The sequence below is a fragment of the Xiphophorus couchianus genome, chromosome 23, assembly GCF_001444195.1.
Source record: "Xiphophorus couchianus chromosome 23, X_couchianus-1.0, whole genome shotgun sequence".
Classification (NCBI taxonomy): Eukaryota; Metazoa; Chordata; class Actinopteri; order Cyprinodontiformes; family Poeciliidae; genus Xiphophorus; species Xiphophorus couchianus.
Window position 1 is genome coordinate 17903515 of NC_040250.1, and position 22725 is coordinate 17926239.

Sequence of the window (22725 nt, forward strand, 5' to 3'; positions counted from 1 at the left end):
AGTTGATGGAATAATAAAAATGGAGGAGGGTGTCTAAATTCAAAACCTTCTGAAATCAGTAGCAGAATGTTTATAACTTGAAAATTATTAGGTTGGTGTCGCAAAAAGACAACGTTCCCAAACACATATCATGACTGGTTTTGGGAGGATAAAGCAGACTAACATTATTCTTCAGGAAACCTTTTGAAAATGTAACTTGTAAGATGGAAACCAATTTAAATTAATATTACCAACTTTTTATATCATCAAGAAGCATGTAGGCTGTCTACATTGTTTCTGGATTTTTTTAAATTTAAGTATAGATTTCAATTTATTCACATTTTTAGTGTTGATCAAATCGTATAAAAAATGTATTGTATTAATTTGGTTTTATGGTTAAACAGAGTGAAAAGACAAAGGTAGAATAATGAAGAGGACATTGCATCCTGTGTACTACTAAGATATTCTTATTTTATGCTTTTTCTTATCCAACCAGTTTTCGGTTCATTTAAATGGCTGAAGGATTTCCTTATTAATCCATATTAAAATTGTCTGGGAAGTAGCCTGTGCTAGTGTATGAAATATTAGTATGATAAATTGCCTTAAAGCTACATTACAAAATATTTTTTTACACACAAATTGATCGAAAAATACACCCCAACTATGAAATTAAGATTAAAGAGAATTGTACCATAATGACATATTACAGTCAAAATGTATAGGCCTACTTAAAAGGTTTACACAGAATTCTTAATGGGAAGTTCTGTCAGATGTTATTACGAGTGCATAATTCAGTAGATATTGTATCTTTCTTTACTTTGAATCCAGTGCCAGAAGCTGACGGCTAAGTGAGAAAACCAAAGTACACGTCTACTGTGTTAGAACAGATCCAAAACATGTAGAGATTAAAAACTAGGTTTTAATCTGTACCTTTAGATATTTCTGATAAAAATGCTAAACAAACTTTCTCAAGGAAGTTAATGTGTTTTCTTTTTTTGTGTGTGTGAACGTAAACTGTGCGGAATGACGTCACCCTCTTTCCTCGCTCCTCTGTCTCTGCTTGTTTCGGCTTCTCCGCGCCGCGCTGCCGCTGGAGTTAGCTCGGACCAGGGTCTGTCTGTTTGTCAGTGGTGAGAGTCACGACTCTGGTTGTTTTAAACTTCCCCCCCACCCCCCTCCACTTCTCCGTCGTTCCTAAAGGAGTGGGAAAGAGTTTGACTCGCGTTTTGGATGCATGGGAGCTTCCTGGGAGCGGCGAAAGGAGAAGGTAGGTCTGACTGCTGCAGCTACCGCCTCCTGTCGTCGTCCCTCTCGGACTGTCGGGGCTTCCAGCTCAGCCCCGGCGGCCCGACTGCCGCATTGCTGCCCATAGATTGGAGGCAGGCTGGTGGTTTAGGCCCCACCGACTGTGTGTCCGGTTAAACATTTGATTAATTCAGGTAGTGGTTATTTTGGCGCTTTCTTGTATCAAAGCTGTGAATACCAGCGGTACCCGGTGTCACACCGCTTTATTGCTCGCATACCTCCGTGTTGTACCTCTGCTTTAACATCATGTCATCAATTCACTCCGTTCACAAATGACCCATATGAGTTGCATTTCATTGGGCCTAACGTGATCAGACCAACAAACATGCCCACAGCTGTGAAACACAAACACAGCTGCAGATGTGATGAACGCATGTACTATTTTTCACCCCCATCTAGTTTATTTGGTATGCCAGATACTTGTCAGCGACTGATACTGAGCTTGTATACAGTGAATTTACCTGTCATGTGTAGAGGAATCACAGAAGCACTCCCTTCATCCTTTATCGCCACTTTCCCTTCATCCTTAATTGACATCAGAAGCAGCAGCAGCAGCAGCAGAGTCTTGGATGTAGATGTGTGCTGTTTTATAACGCTGCTACATGACAGTGAGACATACTTTTCAGGTCATGTTAATCTGATATGACTCCTTATCCACCTCCCTACTGAGAGCCACGTCAGACCCCAAAGCTGGGCTAGGCTCATGATGAGCTGGACAATAGCCATGATGAGTTACTGTGGAGGATGCTGATGATTATGTGAAGGTCACAGCTCTCTTCTGCTCTTTAACTGGTAAGATGAAAAAAGTACATATATCCACAAAGTGCTGACCATTAGGCACACCAGTATGAGGTTCATGGTTACCTTGAGGCAGAATACTCTGGTTTCACATGATCACAGTTTATGTGCAGGAAAGCAGTGATTCCTTACGTACTGCGGCTAAAATAACTGAGTGGTTGTTCTTACGTTAATAATAATGATATTAATTATTCAATGGATAGACTTAAGCAAAAATATTTAAATGGATTGATAACAAGTCATGTTAGAATATTTTCATGGTCAGGTGAGATTCAGCTGTTTGGCCACAGTAACAATATTTGGAATCAAGATGGATTTTTCACACCAAAGAATAATACACCAAGTGTCAAGCATAGTGGCAGTAGGGTCATGCTAAGGACCATTTTTCCTGCCAGTGGTAATGGTTCATTGCACAAAGTGGATAGGCTCCAAGTCCTTCAACCTCAAAGCAAAAACTAGATGTTGACACTTGGATGCAATTTCTAAAAATAAAGTACAGAATAAATGAGGTAAATAGAGATTATGGTGGCTACAAGGACTGATTGAATAATAATAATAATTATTAAGAGGAGAAACGTTAGAGAAAGACTTCAACAATTTCAGAATCCTAAAATAATACCCACTAGAACCACAAATATGTAAAAAGAAAAAAAAAGATAATAATAAAATACAACCAATCTAAGGTAAAATGAAGGATGAGAAAACTGAAGATACAAGGAATCTTAGATGACGTTAAAATTTAAGAATTACAAAGTTTACACTGGACATTTACGTTTGATGTCGATTTAAAAAAAATTAAACCTCATCCTGCATTTTTTTCTCACTCTTTTTCACAAGATCTGAGAAATCTGAAAAACTGGTATAATAAAATCAGTCATGTATAGTGGGGTACGACTATTTATGATGAAAAACTTAATGAAAAGCACCTTACTTACTGTTAGCCAATGTAGAAACGTAGAAATTGCAGAGATGTGAACTCTCTGTCAGGATTCTTGCAGCTGACTTGCAGTTATGATACAATATTTTTACTAAGACAAAAAAGCTGAACATTGCAGTCATGTACTCATGGTCCTCAGGGCTCACAGTTCTTCATCTATTAGATGTCTGAGGAGGGCATTACCCTCCTCAGCATCTGCTCATATGTCTGCTAATCACGCATTCATTTAAATCAGGTGTGTGAAGAAACGTAGAACAGGATGCCCTCAGGACCAGGATGAAGTAACGCTGATCTATTCTGTCTACGGCTGAGAGAGGAATGGTCGACTTAAGGCGATTTTTTTCTTTAGTTGCTATAATACTTAGTTTGAAACATTTTTAGTGTGAGGTAATATTGTATCTGGGGTTTTTTTAAACAAAAATAAAATATGACAGCAAGATCTAAACGGTTACATCAGTAAAATCCCAGTTAATCTAATGTTAATTCACAAATGCTTCTTGCACAAATCACTGTATTTTTCTTTCATTTCACTCTTCACTGACTAACAGATGGGTTTTTTTGTGAACTAGAAAAAAAGTATTTTAAATGTTTTTTATTTCTACAACCAGGTTTTTTAAGTCAGTCATTAGTCTAGAAAATAATCATCATCTTGTAATAGGTCTGAATATTTATAATTTATTACTTTACTCAGAGCAGATATTTTTTATCCTTTAAATCAATGTTTAGCAATGTTTAAGTTGCTAAACATTAACTAAAGCGTTTCTTTAATGTCATAAAATGCTTCAAGACAGTGAATGGTTGGTGGTGGTCTCTGCTTTCTTGCTGCTTAGGAACAAACCTCTGTAAACGTCTTTGCATGGCATTTTATGTGAGGTTGGTTTTTGATGGTTAAAATATTGACTTCATTTAGTAATTTAATTCTTTAGCTGTTCTTTTTGACAAAGGAATGAGGTTTGTGGTGTGCTTCAGATTTTGACTACATTTGCAGCAGCAGCTTTGTCATGATGTAGTCACCACTGAGAGCCTGAAATGTGATCATAATTGATGCTGTGACTCATCCACCTTGCAGGGTGGCTTTAGTAGTCCAGGTTTTATCATGGGAACATCAGCTTTACCACATACTAATCAAATCTTATTTAAATATGCACACATGTCTAAGATTAAATTCAGATTTTAGACAATACTGAATCTAAATTGTTAGGATAAAAATAAAAATATCTGTATTTTAGAGGTGGTTCTTCTATACTTAAAAAGCAAACGCAATGTTGTAATTGAGTACTGTCAATCCATTAGCATTTGGCTTTTCCTACCTCAGAAGGCATGCTATAATGAGAGTGCTGAGAAAAATAAATCAGCCAGCCTTTCTCTGGGAGGAAACCTGGGGAAATCCAGAAAAGACCAAACGAGTGAAGAGATCCCAGTGCCAAAAACCATCATGACAAATTCCTGACAGAGGAACACAGGCGGCTAAGTTATTTACAGCTCTCCTTTCAGGTGTAGGAAGGGAGCTAAATGGATGTGAGAAAGAATTCATACAGCAAATGAAACAGAGAAAGAAAGATTTATGCAAAAGTATAAAGGTAGAAAGTCTATAGGGTCAGAGTGTAGTTAATTTAGTCAAATAAAGGTTACCAAATGAGGAATGGCTTTTAGGAAACATCATTTGCCTCTGCAACCATCTTCAAATGCAACAAGCATAAACAGGATTCAGGATTCACCCTAAATATTGCTTTGGGCTCCACTTCACTTGATATTAGAAAATCTTGCTTTTGGTAAAAGTTGTTTAGAAATAACTTTAAGCGATTAAGAAGTGCACTGTTGACTTGATTTTTTACTTAATTATATTATCATGAGAATCAGCATATTCCTAAAGTACATGTATAGGAAAATTATGGGTTTTTTTATAATAAAGCTTTAGTTGTCATGATGACATGTTAAATTTCATTATTGATAATATTTAGAGTTTATCTCTATCAACATATTTTTGGAGTGATTGAGTTCAGTCATTAATCCGGCCCTCAATTTCCCACATCTCGTGACCCAAATGGGAAAATGACTGGCCAGCCTTGTTAGGAACCAGACCAGCTTCACAGCATGGTTTGAATTAAAGAGCAATAATGTTGCAGGGCTACGTTATTACTCATGAACGCTGCAGTATATTTTTACGAGAAAAGTGTGTGGCCAATCCAATGACCCGTTTCAGCTGATGTGAAGAAGACAATGAGAAATCAAAGTTTTACTAAAAGAGACAGGAAATTCAAACCGGATTATTGTTCAGGTTTGTTGAAAATGCCAACATGTCCAGAAAAACAATTAAGAATTGTCAAAGATGAACAATTGAGAAAGATTGCTGCCTCAAAGCCACAGAGGCCAACCAGACATCACTGTGTTGTTTTATATAACAGGAGCTTATTATTTTTCATCTCTATTCCCAAACAAACTGTGCTTTTTTGTTAAACACAGTACTGTCTTTCTGCAAATAATATATGCAAGTTATGTTATCAAAGTTGTAATGTTAGTAAGGGCAATATATTTAAAAAAGCAGTCTATTTCTGTGTGAAAACAAACATTATAATAGGGTTTTAACACAGTCTGAATTTTAAAAAAATATTTTCTAGGTCTCGATAAGAGGGGGAAAAGAAAACGGCATAGAAAATATTTGTGTATTTCCAGCCTTTATTTCCAATCATATATGTTTAAATCTCATTCTTCTCTTTGTTTTGCTTGTTTTTGTCATCCTGTCTTTCCTTCCTTCTTTCTTTGTAGTATCTTTTCCTCCTTGCTTTTAGTTTCTGGGATCTTCAGGACATTTAAAACATTTCCACTGTAGAAACATTGTGAAAATATTGTGAAACGAAAGTAAAGAAGTCAACAAAGACTGCCTGGAAAGGCCCAGTATTTTTACAATTTTAAAAAATGTGTGGCATTACAACACGTCTCCATAAGGTCTGCGCTGCTGATTCTGTGTGTGGATTTTATCTGGAGCATCCAGACCAGCCAGTTGATGTCAAAGAGCTAAAAAAAAAAATCCATCTCCATTTAACTTGTGGCTGTTTTTTTAGGGAATGGCAAACAGCCGTGACTCGTTGCTGTTGCATAGCTACACGATAGTGTGTCTTCGCCCACATGCAAACACACACACAGAAATGGCTGCCAAGAATAACACCCCTCCACTTCCTGCCCCAGGAATCAGCGCTATCACGACTGTTAGAAACCCACAAGCATGTTGTGTGTTTTCCTAACATGTATGTACTCCTGCTGTGCAGTTAATCTGCCGTCAGATCACAAACATGTTCAAGCCGACGGCTGCCTCTGCTAGTCAGTGTGTTCTGTCTATGTTTATTTAGCATGAGCGTGTCAGTCCGAGTTTGAAGATGGCATCAAGAGCCTCAGGATCTCTTCATCAAGCTTTCAGCCTTCTCTGTTGACCTTGATGTTCACGTACAGTCACAGACCAAAACATTAGCAGCTTCAGCATCAGCATATCTACTCTGCTTCTGTTGTTGTAAAATGATGAAAGAGAGCAGCAAGACATGATTGTTGGGTTTTAGACTGCTCTGGAAAAGGAACAAGTAACCCGATCTCAGGCTAACCGGCCTTTGCGTGTTCTTCATCCTCTTGTTTGAGTGTTAATAACATGTTTTTGTGTGTGTGTGTGTGGACAGACTGTGCTGCTGGTCCTGACTTCTCAGCACGATGAGTGAGGCGGAGGGCCAGTTCTACAGTGTCCAGGTGGGGGACTCCACCTTCACTGTGCTCAAGCGTTACCAGCAGCTTCGTGCCATTGGCTCAGGGGCCCAAGGCATTGTCTGGTGAGATTCTATTAGAGTTTGTTTGCTGGCTGTGAAAGTATCTCAGTGCTGTGAATTTCCAGACCTCGTTCCTAATTCTTTCATAATCAGGTTGTTTTTAGGTCATTTTGCATCTTTTATCTACTGTGCAGTTATTACAAAGTCATTAGGCATAAGCAATCTATTCCTGATAAAAAAAAAAAAGGTTTAGCACTCTTCAAAATATCAAGTTGGTGTTTACAGCCAAGACTTTCCTCTTATATTATGAATAGTTATTGTACCTCATTTTATAAAATATTTGAGTTGATATCTTTGGAAAATGAAACATTTTTTGGTTATCAAATGCATCTTGCAGGGATACCAGACAGTTAATGTTAAAATGTAGAACAGCGTCAGACCAAGATGATGCTATTAGTAGAGATGAATTGATCAACTATAGCTGATCTGCATTTCTGCTGTGAACAATCATTACTAGTCACAGCACAGAAGATATAATGCAATGTGTTTGAGAGAAAAGTCACCCTAAAATACCTTTTAGTTTCATTTTAAAACAAATGATATTTTTACAGAGTTGTCACCTAGAGTGGTGTTTAAAAACCTTTATTAGCGGCTGCTACCATAAGTAACACAAGTAAGCCATCATTTAATTGCTACATTTGCACTTTAAAAAAGTTTTTTTTCTATGTTTTGTTTTCAAAAAGAAACCTAAACCTAACTTTAACTTAAAAATGTTTGCACTGGAACTTTCTGTATTTATAAAACAATAAGTACGGTATTTCTTTGTACTATGCGAGTTATTGTGTTGTGGAAATTCTTTGCAGATATGCTATAGAAATACACTGCAAATGTGCTAAAAGCAGCAGCAATTTGTCCAAAGTCAAGTTCCACAGGTTGCAGAGCAACTTTTCTGTAATATTTTCAGCTCTTCTTTTATTTGTTGTGGTTTTACTCCCTATTGAAACATGCAGCCTAAAACAGCAACTGGTGTGCCTCCATAGAAAATCTTTTTTTCTGAAAGTTTCTTACAGCTTTTGTGATTCCTCTAGGAACACTTTACTGTCAATTTTTCACATAAAAGGGTTGTTGTTAGCGCAACATGTTTCCGCTTAGAAAACTCCCCAGATTTTTTATTTAAATTTCTGACATTTCAGATTTGTTTTCTTAACAATAGTAATTATTAAAAAGTTTCAAATGACTAGCTTTAGAAAACTTTGGATGTGTTTCTAATGATTCTCAAAGCCAGCCTAGATAGAAGTGCTATTATTTATAAACTTAAGCTGTTCTCTACATCTTAATGGATGTATAATATTACATTATTAATACAGTCGAAAATAATTTTAGCTGGTTCAGTACTCAGCTTGAACACGTCTTCTGTGTAATCCTATTTTGGATTGTTACCAGTAACCTTACCATTGTTTGAAGGGCTGCACACTGATCTCTCTTGTTTAAAATGAGAGAAACTCAGTAAAAATGTAACTTGGCTGTTTTTTTCTTTCTGCCTTGAGGCGAGGAAGTGCCTCTCTCAGTAAGAGTCACATATGTGCTTCTAACCTTTTTTTCTCTTTAATTTTTCATGAAATGTGTGACTAGCTCTGCTCTGGATACAGTCCTCGGTATACCAGTGGCTGTGAAGAAGCTCTGTCGGCCCTTTCAGAACCAGACCCATGCAAAGCGGGCCTACAGGGAACTGGTGCTGCTGAAATGTGTCAACCACAAAAATGTAAGATTTAATGCAAGGCAACAGAATGTTATTTTTGATGTAAAGATGCAAATAAGCTTCAATAAATATGTGATTTAATTAGTTATGCAGCAGGATAAAGCTGGTGTAAGATCAAATCATTCTTTGGGAAGAAACTCTGGAAGTCGCTGCATAAAATACTTTAAAAAATGAACAGACCTGAGAGGAGAAAAGAGTGAACTCTGTGCAGTGAAGTGGATGGGAGAGTAACAGAGTGAACTAATGGCCTGTTTTTGTGCTCGCAGATCATCCGTCTGATCAATGTTTTCACGCCTCAGAAGTCTCTGGAGGAGTTCCAGGATCTGTGAGTGACAGCGGAGGCTTCTTTAGAGCTTAGTCCAAATATTTTATCCAAATTTCTTTTTCTGTCCATTTTTTTCCAGTTTCTTTTTTATTGTTTCTTGGTTTGATTTTCTAATAAATCTTTGCTTGCATCATTCACGCCTCGTCTCCTTTAGTTACCTGGTGATGGAGCTGATGGATGCCAGCTTATGTCAGGTGATTCACATGGACCTGGACCACGAGAGGATGTCCTACCTGCTCTATCAGATCCTTTGTGGCATCAGGCACCTGCACTCAGCTGGGATCATCCACAGAGTAAGTCCAGGTGTTTGTGCTTTGAGCTGAATCGACACAGAACATGGTGCATTTTACTTCCCTCTCTTTTGTTAAAAGTATTAAGAAAAAATGCGGAGATGCCTGAATACAAAAAATCCTTAACTCTCCTCCCTAGTCATTAAATGTGAAGGAAAAGAGGAAAGATATGTAAACTCCATAATTTAGTAATTCTTGTTCATTCTGTAGTTTGACTCCTGGATGCTTCAGTATGCAAAGGAGTTCATGGTCAACTCCGTTATTTCAAGATGCCCATATCCTATGGGAAACAAGGGCCAAATCATGCGCCCTCTGCCACCTTGCTTGATAGTTGGTGGAGACAACTCTTCTGACATTCTTTTTGATGTTTTATGGCTCATTCAGAGGCAGCTTTGTATGTTCCACTGCCATATTTTGAATTATTAAAGATAAATGCTCTGCTGCTGTCTTCCAAACAAGCCGCACTTATTCTGTGTTTTCATGATTTTTCACATTTAACCCACTGACTGGAGTCTGTAGAGCCTGAGATGGAGCTCCCAAGTTCCCTATACATTTTTTTCTGAGCATTTCACTGCCTACACTTTCTTTGGGTAATGTCACTGAGATGTAAACTCTGAGGAACATTACCTAGCATCTCTTGACAGTCTTTTTCCAGTGAATGTGGGTTTTTTTCCCTGTAAAATGCTTTTGTTGTCTTCCTCTTCAGGATCTGAAGCCCAGCAACATTGTTGTGAAGTCTGATTGCACTCTGAAAATCCTTGACTTCGGTCTTGCACGGACAGCTTGCACAAACTTCATGATGACCCCCTATGTAGTAACCCGATACTACCGCGCCCCAGAGGTCATTCTGGGCATGAAGTATAAGGAGAATGGTGAGAAAAAATACCCACCAGATTTTCACAGAAATTAATAATTTTCAAACAGGAACATAAATATATTTCATATCTTTATAGTTTTCAAATTTCTGCTTTACAATTGAAAACAATTTCAACTGTCTGTTCTTGTTGATCCAATTATGCTGTTAGTTTTCTGTGTGGTAATTTTAGCCATTCAATGTCATTGAATGCTTTCAATCTGCAACTACTCTGCTTCAGTGGACCTGTGGTCAGTTGGCTGCATAATGGCTGAAATGATCTGTCATAAAGTCCTCTTTCCTGGAAAGGACTGTATCCTTCCTTGTTACTTCAAGAAAACCTTCATTTAAATGTTTCTGATGTTTTTCTTCTGTTTTATTTTTCTTTATCTTTGAAACGCATCCCAGAAAGACTCTTTTAGGATTCTTTCAGAAATACTTTAGATATATATTTTGTAGCTAGTAGTTTAGTCAGTCACATAATTTTTAAACACTAAAACTATGTTATGTCTCCATGCCCTGGTAGTTGCCAAGGAGATGAATAAAAGTGACTTTGCAGGGCTTCTTGGTGTTACCATTTCATGCAATACAAACACCTATCTATATCATCTCAGATTTACACTACATGCGTCATTGCTGCGCATTACACCGGTGGAGCCAAGTTGCTCCTGACCGGCCAGAATTAGAGCACAGACATCGGTGCGTCAGAAAACGCCAGCAGTCTCTGTGACATTGCTTAAAAACATGTAACTGAACACAATATGTCACTTTAACATGGACGAGGGTCCCCTCATGTTTGACCATTTCTAAAAAAAATTCCACTTGTAGTGCATTGAATTTCTTCTTATCATTATTTTAAATAGCCACGTAAACAATGCCATCTTAATTATTTTCCTGCCTAATCCAGAATGTCACTTGGACATTTTTTTTGGCTCTTTTCTTTTTTCACACTGGGGAATTTTTTTAACTGACTGCAAGAAAATCATTTATGTAGACATTTTTTTTCAGTGAAACATTGTAAAGATTTTAGAAATGCTGTGTGTCTGTATGGTTCCACTTCTTATCATGTGGTGTGTACCCATATGCACCTTTGGGGATGTGTACATGAGCAGTTGATGAAAGCAGTCTTGTGGACTGGAACAGGTGATAGAAAAATTAAAGTCAGTCAGTCGAGCAAAAGGAGATGTAAACATTGCGATTATGCTTTAAGAGCAATCCACACAAAGTAAACGCGTTTTAGATAGATCTGTTTATTTGTTACACAGCCATAACTTATGTCAAATATCACTGCCTAATTGTTGCTGTGTTATGTAACCCAGTCATGCTCTCAGAGGCACTGATGAAAACACTCAGAGTGAGAGGGTGTGTGTCCCCCCCACATTCTGTTGAGATGCATACAGCCTTAAAAAAATGCCTGGTGTACTCTGTGCAAAGTTTATATTTATGATTCATGTGATATTTGTGAAGAATCGACTTGGAATTATGTGCAGGGCTCTGGAGATTTTATCAGAGGCAGAGGGAGCTTTCAGCTTGAGGGAAAGTGGACCGGAGGAAACAGTAAATGGCCATTTGCCACTTAATAACGCTCGCAAGCAAACAGGCAACTCAAGAGAGTGAGGGTAAAAGACAAACTCCGTCCTCCTCTATTAAAAACACACACACTCACACACACGCATGCACACACAAAGAGAAAGTAAGGGAGAGAGCAACAGCTGTGTAAACTGATAAGCGTAGGCGAGAAAAAGGCCTGGAAGGCTGCAGCCGGTTTGAAGCCAGACTGAAGATGTGCACCGCATGAAGAAATCAGCAGAACATTTCTCTGAAAACAATGAGGCGTGGCGTTTTTACATCTCAGTGTTTGTCAGTACGAGCAAAGCAAACCATACGTCTGTAGTTCATCTGTACAGCCTTACTGTGACGTGTTACTGTGTATTTGTTTTTTTTTGTTTTTTTATCATTTCAGTGCAATAATTTTTGTCTGTGGGATTTTGTGTGTCACATTTGTGTGTGTTTTCTGTTCCCAGTGGACATCTGGTCAGTGGGGTGCATCATGGGAGAGATGGTAAAAGGCAGCGTCATCTTCCAGGGCACCGATCGTATCCTTCACTCTTCTCATTGTCTCTGTGCCAGTTGGTGTCTAACATTCAGAGCGTTCTGTCTTGTAGTCCTTCAAACACATCAAGATGTTTTCTGTTATTGTCATAGAAATTCATTTCATTTTAAAGCAACCTTGAGTCCTGAAAAGCGCTATGGAAGTCTGACGTCATAGATCTTCATATTTGTAGATTTAACCCTACTATTTAGAGCAGATCTGGGTTTAAGCTAAGATTTTATGTGTTCCCGCCAATGTTTATTAATCAGACAATTTCTGGTTCAGATGACTGCAGTCTCCCTAATTGACAGATGGAATCAGACGGAAATAATTCACATCATTAGCATTTATAGTGTTTGTCTCTCTGTTTCTAATTATCACCTCTCACTTACCAGGGACTGCGTTGTAGGCGAGTAGCTTTGAATGGATTCAAGGCAACAAGTGTGATACCAGGTTATATCGCTTTTCGTCCTGCAAGATAATTGCCTTCGCTTGTATTTATGTTCTGTTGGGGACCAAACCGAAAAATGTCAAGATCCACTTGATGAATTTGAGCCTCCCGCCCAGCCCATTTCTCTGACAGATAAACATGGAGAGCTAGATGGATTCTCCACTCCTTGATATTTATCAGTTATTTAAGTACAAATGCCTACATTTAAGTACAGACTGTCCGATGCCTATTTGATGTAGCACTGCACCATATAGCCAGCAGCAAACTAAAATGATCAGATGATGAATCCATTTTTTTCTTGGCTTATTTTAAGAACTATTCTGGCCTTTTCATTTGTTTAATGAACAGAAAAGGAACAAAAGATGACAGGAAAAGGGCAGAGTGAAAGAAATTAGCCTGAGAATCGAACCAGGGACTTTAGCCTCTTCACGTGAAGCATCTGCTCTACCACTGATTCAGTCAGATGGCACCATACTAAAAAATATTTTAACATGAAAAGAATATTGAAGTATTGGACCGGATGCTTTATAAAACCACTTTTTGCTGCAATCACAGCTGCGGGTCTTAGAGTATGTTCTTTATTAGTTTTGCATAACCATATAATAGAGTTGTTTTTTTTTTTTTACATATTCTACTGTAAATTTGCCACTACTAGTGGTAGTAGTGGCAAATTGGCAAAATCTGGGAATGAAAACTTTTTACAGATTTTTAAGATCTGGACTTTTACTAGGTCATTCCAGCATATAATTTGCTTTTGCTCCACACCGTTCTGCTGTAGCTCTATCTGTATGTTTAGTGTTGTCGTCCTGCTGGAGTCTCTAAGCTTTTACTTGCCTTAAACGTTTTTTTTTTTGTTTGTTTGTTTGTTTTTCCAGTGTTGTCCTGTGTTTACATCCATCTTTCCATCAACACTGACCAGCTCCTTGTCCCACAGAATGATGCTGCCTCTACTGTGCGTTATTATAGGGGTTGGTTTCACAGTGTTTGTAGAGACACATTGAGTATTTACTAATCAGGTGGCTTATAAAGCAATTGGTTGCACTGGAGTTGTTTAAGGGTACCATAATAAATCGGGCTATATACAAAGGTATTTAAATTATTACATTACATCCATGCAAATGGATACGTGTGTATCTCTGTTTTCAATAATGACACAATCAATCAACAGATTTGTGTTGATCTATCACATAAAATGTTAATATTGAACATTGTGTCTAAGTGATGACACGTAAAAAGGTTCAGTTGGTGTGAGTACTTTTGCAAAACACTGTAAAGGTTATGGTTCCTAATTAGGTTTTATGTTCATATTAAATTTATTGACACTTTTAACCACTTTATGGCCCACTAAAATCTTAGCACTGATTTCTTGTTTTATATTCTTTGTTTAAATTTTCAGGCTTGTCTTTTTCACTTTCATTTATAATTGTAGTGTACATGCCTACAATTTTCCATAACAAACGACTTTGTCCAGACATCGACCAGTGGAATAAAGTGATTGAGATTCTGGGTACGCCCAGTCTCGAGTTTATGAACCGACTGATGGAGACCGTAAGGAACTATGTGATGAACAAGCCGCAGTATCCAGGCATCAGCTTCACAGAGCTGTTCCCGGATTTTGCTTTCCCTTCTGAATCTGAACAAGACAAAGTGAAAAGTAAGAGCTTCGGGAACTTAAACAAAACCAATACTTTGCATAAATGCTGGCCTGGGAATCGAAAGTCACCAGCTTGTCCCCAGAGATGTTACAGACACGGTAATGCTTGTCCTGTTTTGCCTAACCAGCCGTTCAAGCTCGGGATCTGCTCTCCAAAATGCTGGTCATTGATCCGGAATGCCGTATCTCGGTAGAGGAAGCCCTTCATCACCCCTACATCCACGTGTGGTACGACCCTGCAGAGGCGGACGCGGTGAGGAAACTGGTGGTAGACTTTCTCAGCACAGGAACAGTGCTAGCGATTACTCTGAAGGATCTGTTCCCTTTTGTGTTTCAGCCTCCTCCTCAGATTTCAGATAAGCAGCTGGAAGAGAGAGAGCACACCATCGAGCAGTGGAAAGGTGGTACACCGCCCTCTAGGGATGCAAAACAGCATTAGATTATTTCCAGGGTTTCTGCAGTTTCCAAGTCTGGAATTTGGAAATTTTGTGTTTTGCAGAAATTACAGAGACAATGGAGTATAACATTATTTGTAATTCCAGATTCATTGTTTGCATGATGAATATCTAAAGCTTAAAAAAACTAAGCTGCTTCTGACAACCTGCCTCTTATGCAGTTTTTTTCAATATATGTTGCAAATGAACTATTAGAATTATCCATTCATCAGTCCATACATACCTCCTTCAATCTCCCCACTTATCTGTTGATCCATTGATCTATTCCTTCATCCCTGTATTAATTAGTTTTTTCATCTATCCATTTTTGCATCAGTTTATCTGCCTTTCCATCCATCCATTTGTCATCTAGCCTTCCATCTGTCTTTATCGCCATCAGTCTCTCCCTCTCTTCCTTCATTCACACTTCCATCCATTAGTGTGTACCTCCATATATCCATCCCTTAATCTGCCAACACATCCATCTGTTCCTTCTTTCTTACATTTCGTGTTTTTTTCAGGCATTACATTTGAACCCTGAAGTAGAAAAATAATCTCTGAAATCTATAAATTTGAAATCTGGATTATGTCTTATAATATTTTGATCATTCTTTTTGAAGGAACACACAGAAATTATATGCCCATTTTCTCATGAAATATTCTGATTGTAGTCATTTGCATGGATATCCCGCTAGTAAAAGAGACGGGATGAAAATATCAAACAAGCTCTTAATTTTGTGTGGCACCATTGGAAATGCAAAAGCTTTAAAAAAGCTTTTATGTTTTTGTGTAGTTTACTATTATTGGAAATGCAGACATAACATTTATTTACCTACAGCTTCACAAATCTTAACAGAAAGACCCGAAATAACATTTGACCATACTTCTTCTACTTCTGCACAGAACTTATTTATGAAGAAGTGATAGACTGGGAGGAGAGGAACAAGAACGGTCTAATGAAAGAAGACTGCTCAGGTTGGTTCAGATCATGTGCCACCGTTTCTGTCTTAAAGTGGATGGAAGTGTGCTGGAATGAGCTGCTGTCAGAAGGGTTTCACCTGGAGGGTTTTAATCACCGTCCTGGTTCTGTCTCACGTGTCGCGTCTCAGATGTGGCGTCCGGTTCCGCTTCCCAGTCGTCCTCGGCCAACGACATTTCGTCCATGTCCACAGAGCACACGCTGGCGTCGGACACAGACAGCAGCAGCATCGACACGCTGACAGGGCCGCTCGACGAGAGTCAGTGAACGCCTCAGTGTCCACAGCTCCTCATCTGCCTCTGTTTAGGTGTTATCCCGTCTAACTTGCATTTCTGTTCTTTTCTCTCAGTGAAGCAGTTTTTTTTTGTTGGTTTCCCATTTGTGATCAGGTGGATCTTGTTTGCGACTGTTGCCTGGAGGTCAGAGTTATGTTTGTGTAAAAAAAAAAAAAACGAAAAACATTCACTCTTCTTTTTCTGGTGAATGTTTAACTTGATCATCTATAAAGTTTGTGGTGTAGGTGGGGAATTAGAGGTTTGCATTGTATGCCTGTGTTTTAATAGTTTTTATTTTTTTTTTAGAAAACGTCATTATTGTCATCTAATAAGGGCAAACAAGGACTAAACAGCCGTTCGCCGCTCTGTTGCATGTTACGCCAAAAAGAACAAAAGCTTCTCAACCATCTGAAGTTCATCTGATGGTCCAATGCTGATCTTATGAATTAGAACCCTTAGCACGCTGAAAGTATTGCAGATGTCCACGGTGGTGCTATCTGCGCTGAAACGTTTTTGTTTTTGTTTGTTTGTTTTTCATGAACCGGCACGTGTGATGTGGATTTTGAGCTTTTTACTCCAGGCCGCTGTAGTTTCAGTGTTCAGTTTTGTTTCCTCATTTGTTGTACTGTATGTAGAGCAAGAATCACAAAATTCAATTTAAGGTACTGATGACAAATGTGTATAAGCGGATCATAATCCTGTAAATCTGAAAGAGGCATAGTGATACATGTATTTATGTATATTTTCTTTGTTCTTGCAAAATTTTGCACACAAGCCACATTATAGCCCGTTAAAAACATTTAAAAGGCAAATAAAGGCATGGGCTGCTCTTTTTCTAAAGCATTCCTTTAGTACTGGGAGAGTCACCAAATTAGTCATAAAGCCAGAAAACATGTAGGATTCACCTAAAGGCAGCACAAAACGAAGATGTTTACCTTGCATGAAGGCATCACACCTTCAGGATACTGTGGGTCTGAGAGAAATCCATCCAGATCTGTGTTTTTCACTTGCAGTATCACAATGCATATTGTTCCGACGGAGTATTGTTTGCTTTGTTTTGTTGTTTTTTAATCATTATTTTAAGCCTGTATGTGTGATGTACAAGTTGTACAGTGCTGTCCTTATTTCTTATGAATCATCACTTAAGACAGCAGTTGCCCCATTTGTAGAGGACGAGTTTGTGGGAGAAGTTTGCCCAGCAACAAGGGCCTCTTTAAGAGACTGTGGAGACCTGCAACTCGAAGAAGAGCCTTTTATATGGACTGCAGAGCTGCTTTTTGCCTAGATGATTGCACAGTGTGTTGAATAATCAGAATTATGACACTACAGAGCCACTGAGGACTTAAGCACCACATTGTACACCAACATGGTTTTTATTCTTTCTGTCATGCCTTAAACAACCTGACGAGTGGCCAACTCATTCTGTAATTCCTTAGCTCTTCTCTGAGCTATCTGAGATGTGTGACTGCAATGACCACAATATCACTTGGCCAACATCTTTACCCAAACTAAAATCTAATAAAGTGGACATCAGTGATTCTTCTTGTTGGTTGGCGCGTTCTTTCTTATCACAGCAAATACAAATATCAAAATGTGAATCTATGTTAGATTCTTTACACTAGAGTTGAATTTCTAGTGTTTATGATCGTTTTAATAATTTTTTCTCACAACTAATAGAAAACCAACTTAAAACAAAATATTTAATTGTAATAAGACAGGAAATCATTTTAAATTTAGAAATCTAAGTCCAATGTGCTTCACAGCGTCTCAATAATCTTTATCTCAACAGTTTCTCTCTTTCGGTCTTGATTCCCAAGTGAAATGCATCATTTTGCAAGTGTTTATTTTTCTCTTATGCTAAAGTAAAAATGCTCCTCAGTTCACTCTCTAGTTTTTTCTTTTGAGTAGATTGTTTCACATTCCCTTTGAGCCTTTAGGTTCAAGGGAAAAAAGGTTTTTCCACTTTTTTCCTCCACTCAACTTTCCATTAATGTACTTGGATCCAGCTCTCTGAACAGCCAAATTGTTTAACAACAATCTTTTATGGCTCACCTTCCCAGTGGAGTGCAAAATGATAGCTTGTTGAATAATTGTCAAGTTGTCATGATCATATCTCCATTAGAAGTCATTTTTCAGTTGCTTAAATGCACATTTCTTTACTTTAATTCACATCAACTTCTGTATGAAATGACTACACAAGTACCACTTTTTGAGAGATTTTACTGAAATAAACCTTTTGATCATTTAATTTATTGAGATGCTCCTGTTACAGGGAAGAACATGTTTTGCTTTGCTACATTATCAGAAAAGCTTTAAAGGAATCAGTCTCTGTCGACTGGTCATGCCATCAAACCCACTCCATTTAACTTGGTTCAAAAACTCTTGACGATGTATTCTGTCTTCTTAGCCTCGTTGTTGAGCTCACCGAAGGTGTCAAAGAACTGATCCATCTCCCGCTGCAGCGTTGCGTTACGGAGCTCTGCAGCAACTTTGGCCCTCTCAGACTCCACGATCTTAGCCTGGACCACCTGGTACCAGTGGCGCTGCTGCGACAGATTTGTCTTCAGGCGAACAACCTCCACCTCCAGCTCTTCGTTTCTCTGCTCCAGGCTGATGGGAGTAAGAAGAGAAGAAGAAAAGTGCAATGGTAATGACCAGTAAAAAAAAAAAAGTTAGAGGTCAGTGGCTTTTAAAAGTGAGTGAGAGAATTATTTTCAGTGTTTCAATTCTGCCTCTTGTAGTTTGGAAAGAAAAGGGGTTAACACTTTTATCTATCTAAAATACAGCATAGAATTGCGTTCAACCATCTTATATATTGATTATTCTTTGAAATTGAAGAGGTTTAAAACAATAGTGACCAACCACAATCTGTAAAAGGTACATCATGAAAAAATCCTGCTAATTACATGCACTTGATTAACTTATAGTCAAGAACTGTGCACACCTCTAAAACAGCAGGAGTTTTGTGAGCTTGGTGGGTGTTAGCACAATACTGAGAAGAAAACAACATCAGCGATGACCTTAAAAAAGCAACCATCGCTTGGAGGAACGTAAAACCAATACAAAACAATTTAAAAACATTGTTCAACAGTGAAAGAGAATATTTACAAGTGAAAACATTTTAGGACATTTGCCAATCTTCCAAGGACTTGACATCTCACTAGACTCAGCTTCAGGTCAGAATATAAAATATATAAAGAAAATAGCAAAACAAAAAAAATCTATGGCTTATTTGTCTCAAAGCTACAGACCTCACTATCCTTATTAAAGCATTGTTTCATTCTTTTAGTCCTGGTTTTGTGTGCCCTGTTGATAACAAGGCCTGATTTTCTGTTCCTTAAGTCTTTTCATATTTTAAGATTAGATAAGATTTATTGATTGCCACAAAACAGCACCATGAAATTTAATTAGTGCCACACATCTATCATGGGTATCTGATATAGTTTCCTTAATTTTTTGTTGAATCAGAACCTAAGAGCTTCTCCCAGCAAAGGTTCATGCAGACAGTTCGGCTTAATCAGCTTAATTTCTGACACTCCTACCTTATTTCATTGACGACTGACCTCTGGAAAAGATTAAAAACTTCGGCTGCAGGTGTTCAAAAACGTTTGACCCTTGGTGCTGTCCTCTTACTCTCCCTGTCAAGCTAAAAGAATTGCAATAGCCTCTTGTCTTCACCGGATAGTTCCAATGCGTGACCTTACACCGAGAGATGCTCTATCTATATCGGTAATAAATGAGGTATGTGTTGTGTCTAGGTCAGCAGCATGGCCCCTTAAATTAGCTTTCTTTCCAGTGTCATGAGCTGTTTTCTATATGTCAGCAAGTCAGGCTATATATGTTTTTTTTCCACTTTACACCCACCAGCTGTTAAGTCATGGAAGCACAAACTGCAGCGCCGAATTCACAGAAATTAGGAAACTTGATGTTGCATTAGCATTAATGCAGGAAGTGTTGGGATCATGGCGTGTTATCAGAGACCTGTGGGAAAATTTAGCTCTGTGAGCTGAACAGGATGTAGGGTGAAAGTTGGAGAGGACTGGGAAACCAAAACAGTGCAGCTTTTTGTAGACACACCCTTTATGGATATTGGAACATTGTGTTACCCTTCACTGAAATGCGCCGTAAATCAGTAGTAAATGTAGTATTTAGGCAGATGTGATTTACAGTGACGGATAGACAAACTCAAAATAGAAAAGAATTGAGAAGGGAACTAAAATAAAAGTCTTAAAAGCTGATATGAGCATTCACAATTAGTTCCTTTTAAATACAATCCAATAACCCAATTGGCTTCAGAAGTCACGTGTTAGTCCATTTCTGTGTAATTTCATCTCAGTATGAACCCAGATGTTCTGTGAAGGTATCAGGTGTTTGTGAAGAACACACCGGATGGATCAGAGATAAAGTTACGGAGACATTTAAAGTTTATGAAACAATATCTCAAGCTTTGAACATCTCTGAGAGCTCTGTTTAATCCATCATCTGAAAAAGAGTATGGAACAGCTGCAAACCTACTAAGACATGGCCGCCCGCCCAAAGTGACAGGCCTGGCAAGTAGAGCATTAATCAGACAAACGGTCAAGAGGATGGTGGTTATTCTGGAAATACTGTTGAGATCTACATCATAGATTCTGGCAGAAGGTACATAGTGATAGAAAACTAACATAATCTCCACTGTAAAGTACGGTGGTGGCAGCATCATGCTGTAGGGAAGGTGTTCTTCAGCAGGGACAGTAAAGCTGGTTAACGTTGATGGGAAGATGGATGGGAGCTAAATACAGGGTAGTTCTGCTAACAAGAACTTTAGATTCCAGACCTCAATCCAATTGAGAATTTGTAAAGAGAGACTTGAAAGATGATGTTCACAGACACTGAAGAGTTGCCAAAAAACAAATTCATTCTGAACATACGCAGGGCTGGTGGACATACACCCTAAAAGCCTTGCAGATTGAATTATAGCAGAAGATATGGACAAGGAATCGACTCAATAAGCAGATTTACACTCACTGTTGATGAAGAAATGGTTTTATAAATTGTAGTTATACTGGTTTGCTGCGTTTTGGTGAGATCAACAATAAATGAACAATAAATTATTGCATGTTTGTAATTAATTGCTATTCTAGCTTTTCACCCATTCATAATCTGGGTGAAAAACCAGATTATGAATGGGTAATCTGATGATGTAAACAGCCTGACACAGGTTGAATTCAAATAACATCATAAAGGAATATGATATACGAAACTATATCACCATCTTTTCAAATTATTTCTACTCACTGCTTTGTGTTTGCCCCAATAAAACACCATTGTAAGGTGATCCAACTTGTGGAAGCTAAAGGAGTATTAAAGCTTTTGTAAAGCACTACAAGTATCTGACTAGGTCTGTTTTTGAGCCAAAAACCTAATTTTAAATCACCTGATTATTCGTTCCTCGTATTCTTCCCTCTGCTTGATTATCTGCTGCTGGAGGCCCGTCAGGATGCTTCGCAGAGCACTAGCAGAAGGATCAGCCAAGGGAACCGGAGGGGGCACCCTCACAGACAACGGTGTCTCCTTTAAGTGCTTGGTTTCAGCAAGGGGCCACAGATCCTGGCTGTGGCTTGGCTGCGGAGGACCTTCTGTGAGGCGTTGCTGTGGAAATGACAGCATCAGGTCCTCTTGAGCACAGGATCCTGAGTCCAGCTCTGGCTCCTGCTTCTTGTCTTGGTCTGGACTCTGGTGCTGCTTACCACAACCTTCGGTAAGGAGGATGTCACAAGGCAACCAGAGGTTCTTCTCTTTGCCCAGAGGATCGCCCTGCATCAGTCCTTGGATATGCTCAGGGGCCCATGAGGTGTATGCGTGCTCGTCAAAATGCTCTTGCAAGTTCATCTCTATGTCAAAGACCTCCTCCAAGCTGTCAGCTATTCCTGTGTCGGTGAGGTTATCATACAGAGACAAAGCACTGCGATGCTCCTTGCTGTGCGACTGACAGGGGCTTTGGCTCCGATAAGCCCCATCCTCTGCTTGCCAGTCCACTCCCTGTTGTCCTCCTCCTTTGTTTTTGCTAGAACTAAGCTCTGATTCCCAGGCCTGTCCTCCCAGGGTCCCTCTACAGCTGCAGTAGCTGCGATCTGGCCAGGAGCCAGGCTCTCTTCCTCCAACAACCACTGTATGAACCTCAGCCAGAGCTGGGACCAAAGGGCTGCTGGACCCAAGGAGTCTGGTTACTAAAGGAAACACAGCCCTGCTCTCCATTTCCTTTTCCCTGGCCCTGTCCCGCTGGCCAAAAGGTGGGCAGTTGTCGTACATGGGATCCGTGGAGCAGGAGCTGGCTGAGGTGGGGGTCTCAGTTGGAAGACAGGGTAACTCCATGATCCAAGCAGGCACATGGGGTTGCAAAGAGCAGTGGTCAACCCTCCCCTTTTCTGCCTGCTGTAAAACTGGGATTAAAGGCTGCAATTGTGGGTTTGTGTGCGCAGCATGGAGCTTCCCTGTGCCAGGTTCCTGATGCTCCGGGAGGGGTGAGGGGTGGGGAGAGGAAGGTGCAGCGGCCCTGCTTCCCTCTCTGCTCTGTCTTTGAAGATATTGTTGGACAGGTTATAGTGTGGGTGTAGCCACCAGGGACTGTGTCTTTAAGCAGGCGTGACATCAGCCGTTACTTTAGCACAGCTCCTGGGGGAGGTACCAGGGTGTAATATAGTCCGGCTCATTCCTGAAGACAGTCACACATAACTGAGACCACAGAAATAGATGTTGGTTGTGGGCACAAAGTGTGAAACACAGACAATAAATCTGATAAGATTTTGGACAAGTAAGATGTGACAAAAACCTGCAGGATCATAATTTTACATTTCTGTTGCTCA

At 39.1% G+C, this 22725-nt stretch overlaps 2 protein-coding genes across 4 annotated transcripts; one reads left to right on the forward strand and one right to left on the reverse strand.

The window, feature by feature from the left end:
* The first annotated feature begins 1005 nt into the window (after positions 1-1005).
* On the forward strand, positions 1006-17418 carry mapk9 (mitogen-activated protein kinase 9). Of its 3 annotated transcripts, none has more exons than XM_028008820.1 (12): positions 1006-1246; positions 6685-6831; positions 8401-8530; positions 8794-8852; positions 9007-9145; positions 9849-10014; positions 10237-10308; positions 14010-14192; positions 14321-14445; positions 14530-14593; positions 15530-15601; positions 15736-15872. In XM_028008820.1, exons 2-12 carry the CDS (start codon positions 6716-6718, stop codon positions 15870-15872), a joined length of 1263 nt encoding a protein of 420 aa, XP_027864621.1. In that variant the 5' UTR covers positions 1006-1246; positions 6685-6715. The 3 variants fall into 3 exon arrangements, with proteins under 3 accessions (XP_027864621.1, XP_027864619.1, XP_027864620.1); XM_028008818.1 differs by lacking the exon at positions 10237-10308 and adding an exon at positions 12020-12091 and having other exon boundaries at positions 1008-1246; XM_028008819.1 differs by lacking the exons at positions 1006-1246; positions 10237-10308 and adding an exon at positions 12020-12091 and having other exon boundaries at positions 6716-6831; positions 15736-17418.
* A 665-nt stretch (positions 17419-18083) lies between these two features.
* LOC114139132 (uncharacterized) lies at positions 18084-22474 on the reverse strand. The gene is made up of 2 exons (XM_028008821.1): positions 21297-22474; positions 18084-18490 (listed from the first exon to the last, which is right to left on the reverse strand). Exons 1-2 carry the CDS (start codon positions 22232-22234, stop codon positions 18253-18255), a joined length of 1176 nt encoding a protein of 391 aa, XP_027864622.1. The 5' UTR covers positions 22235-22474; the 3' UTR covers positions 18084-18252.
* Positions 22475-22725: the final 251 nt, after the last annotated feature.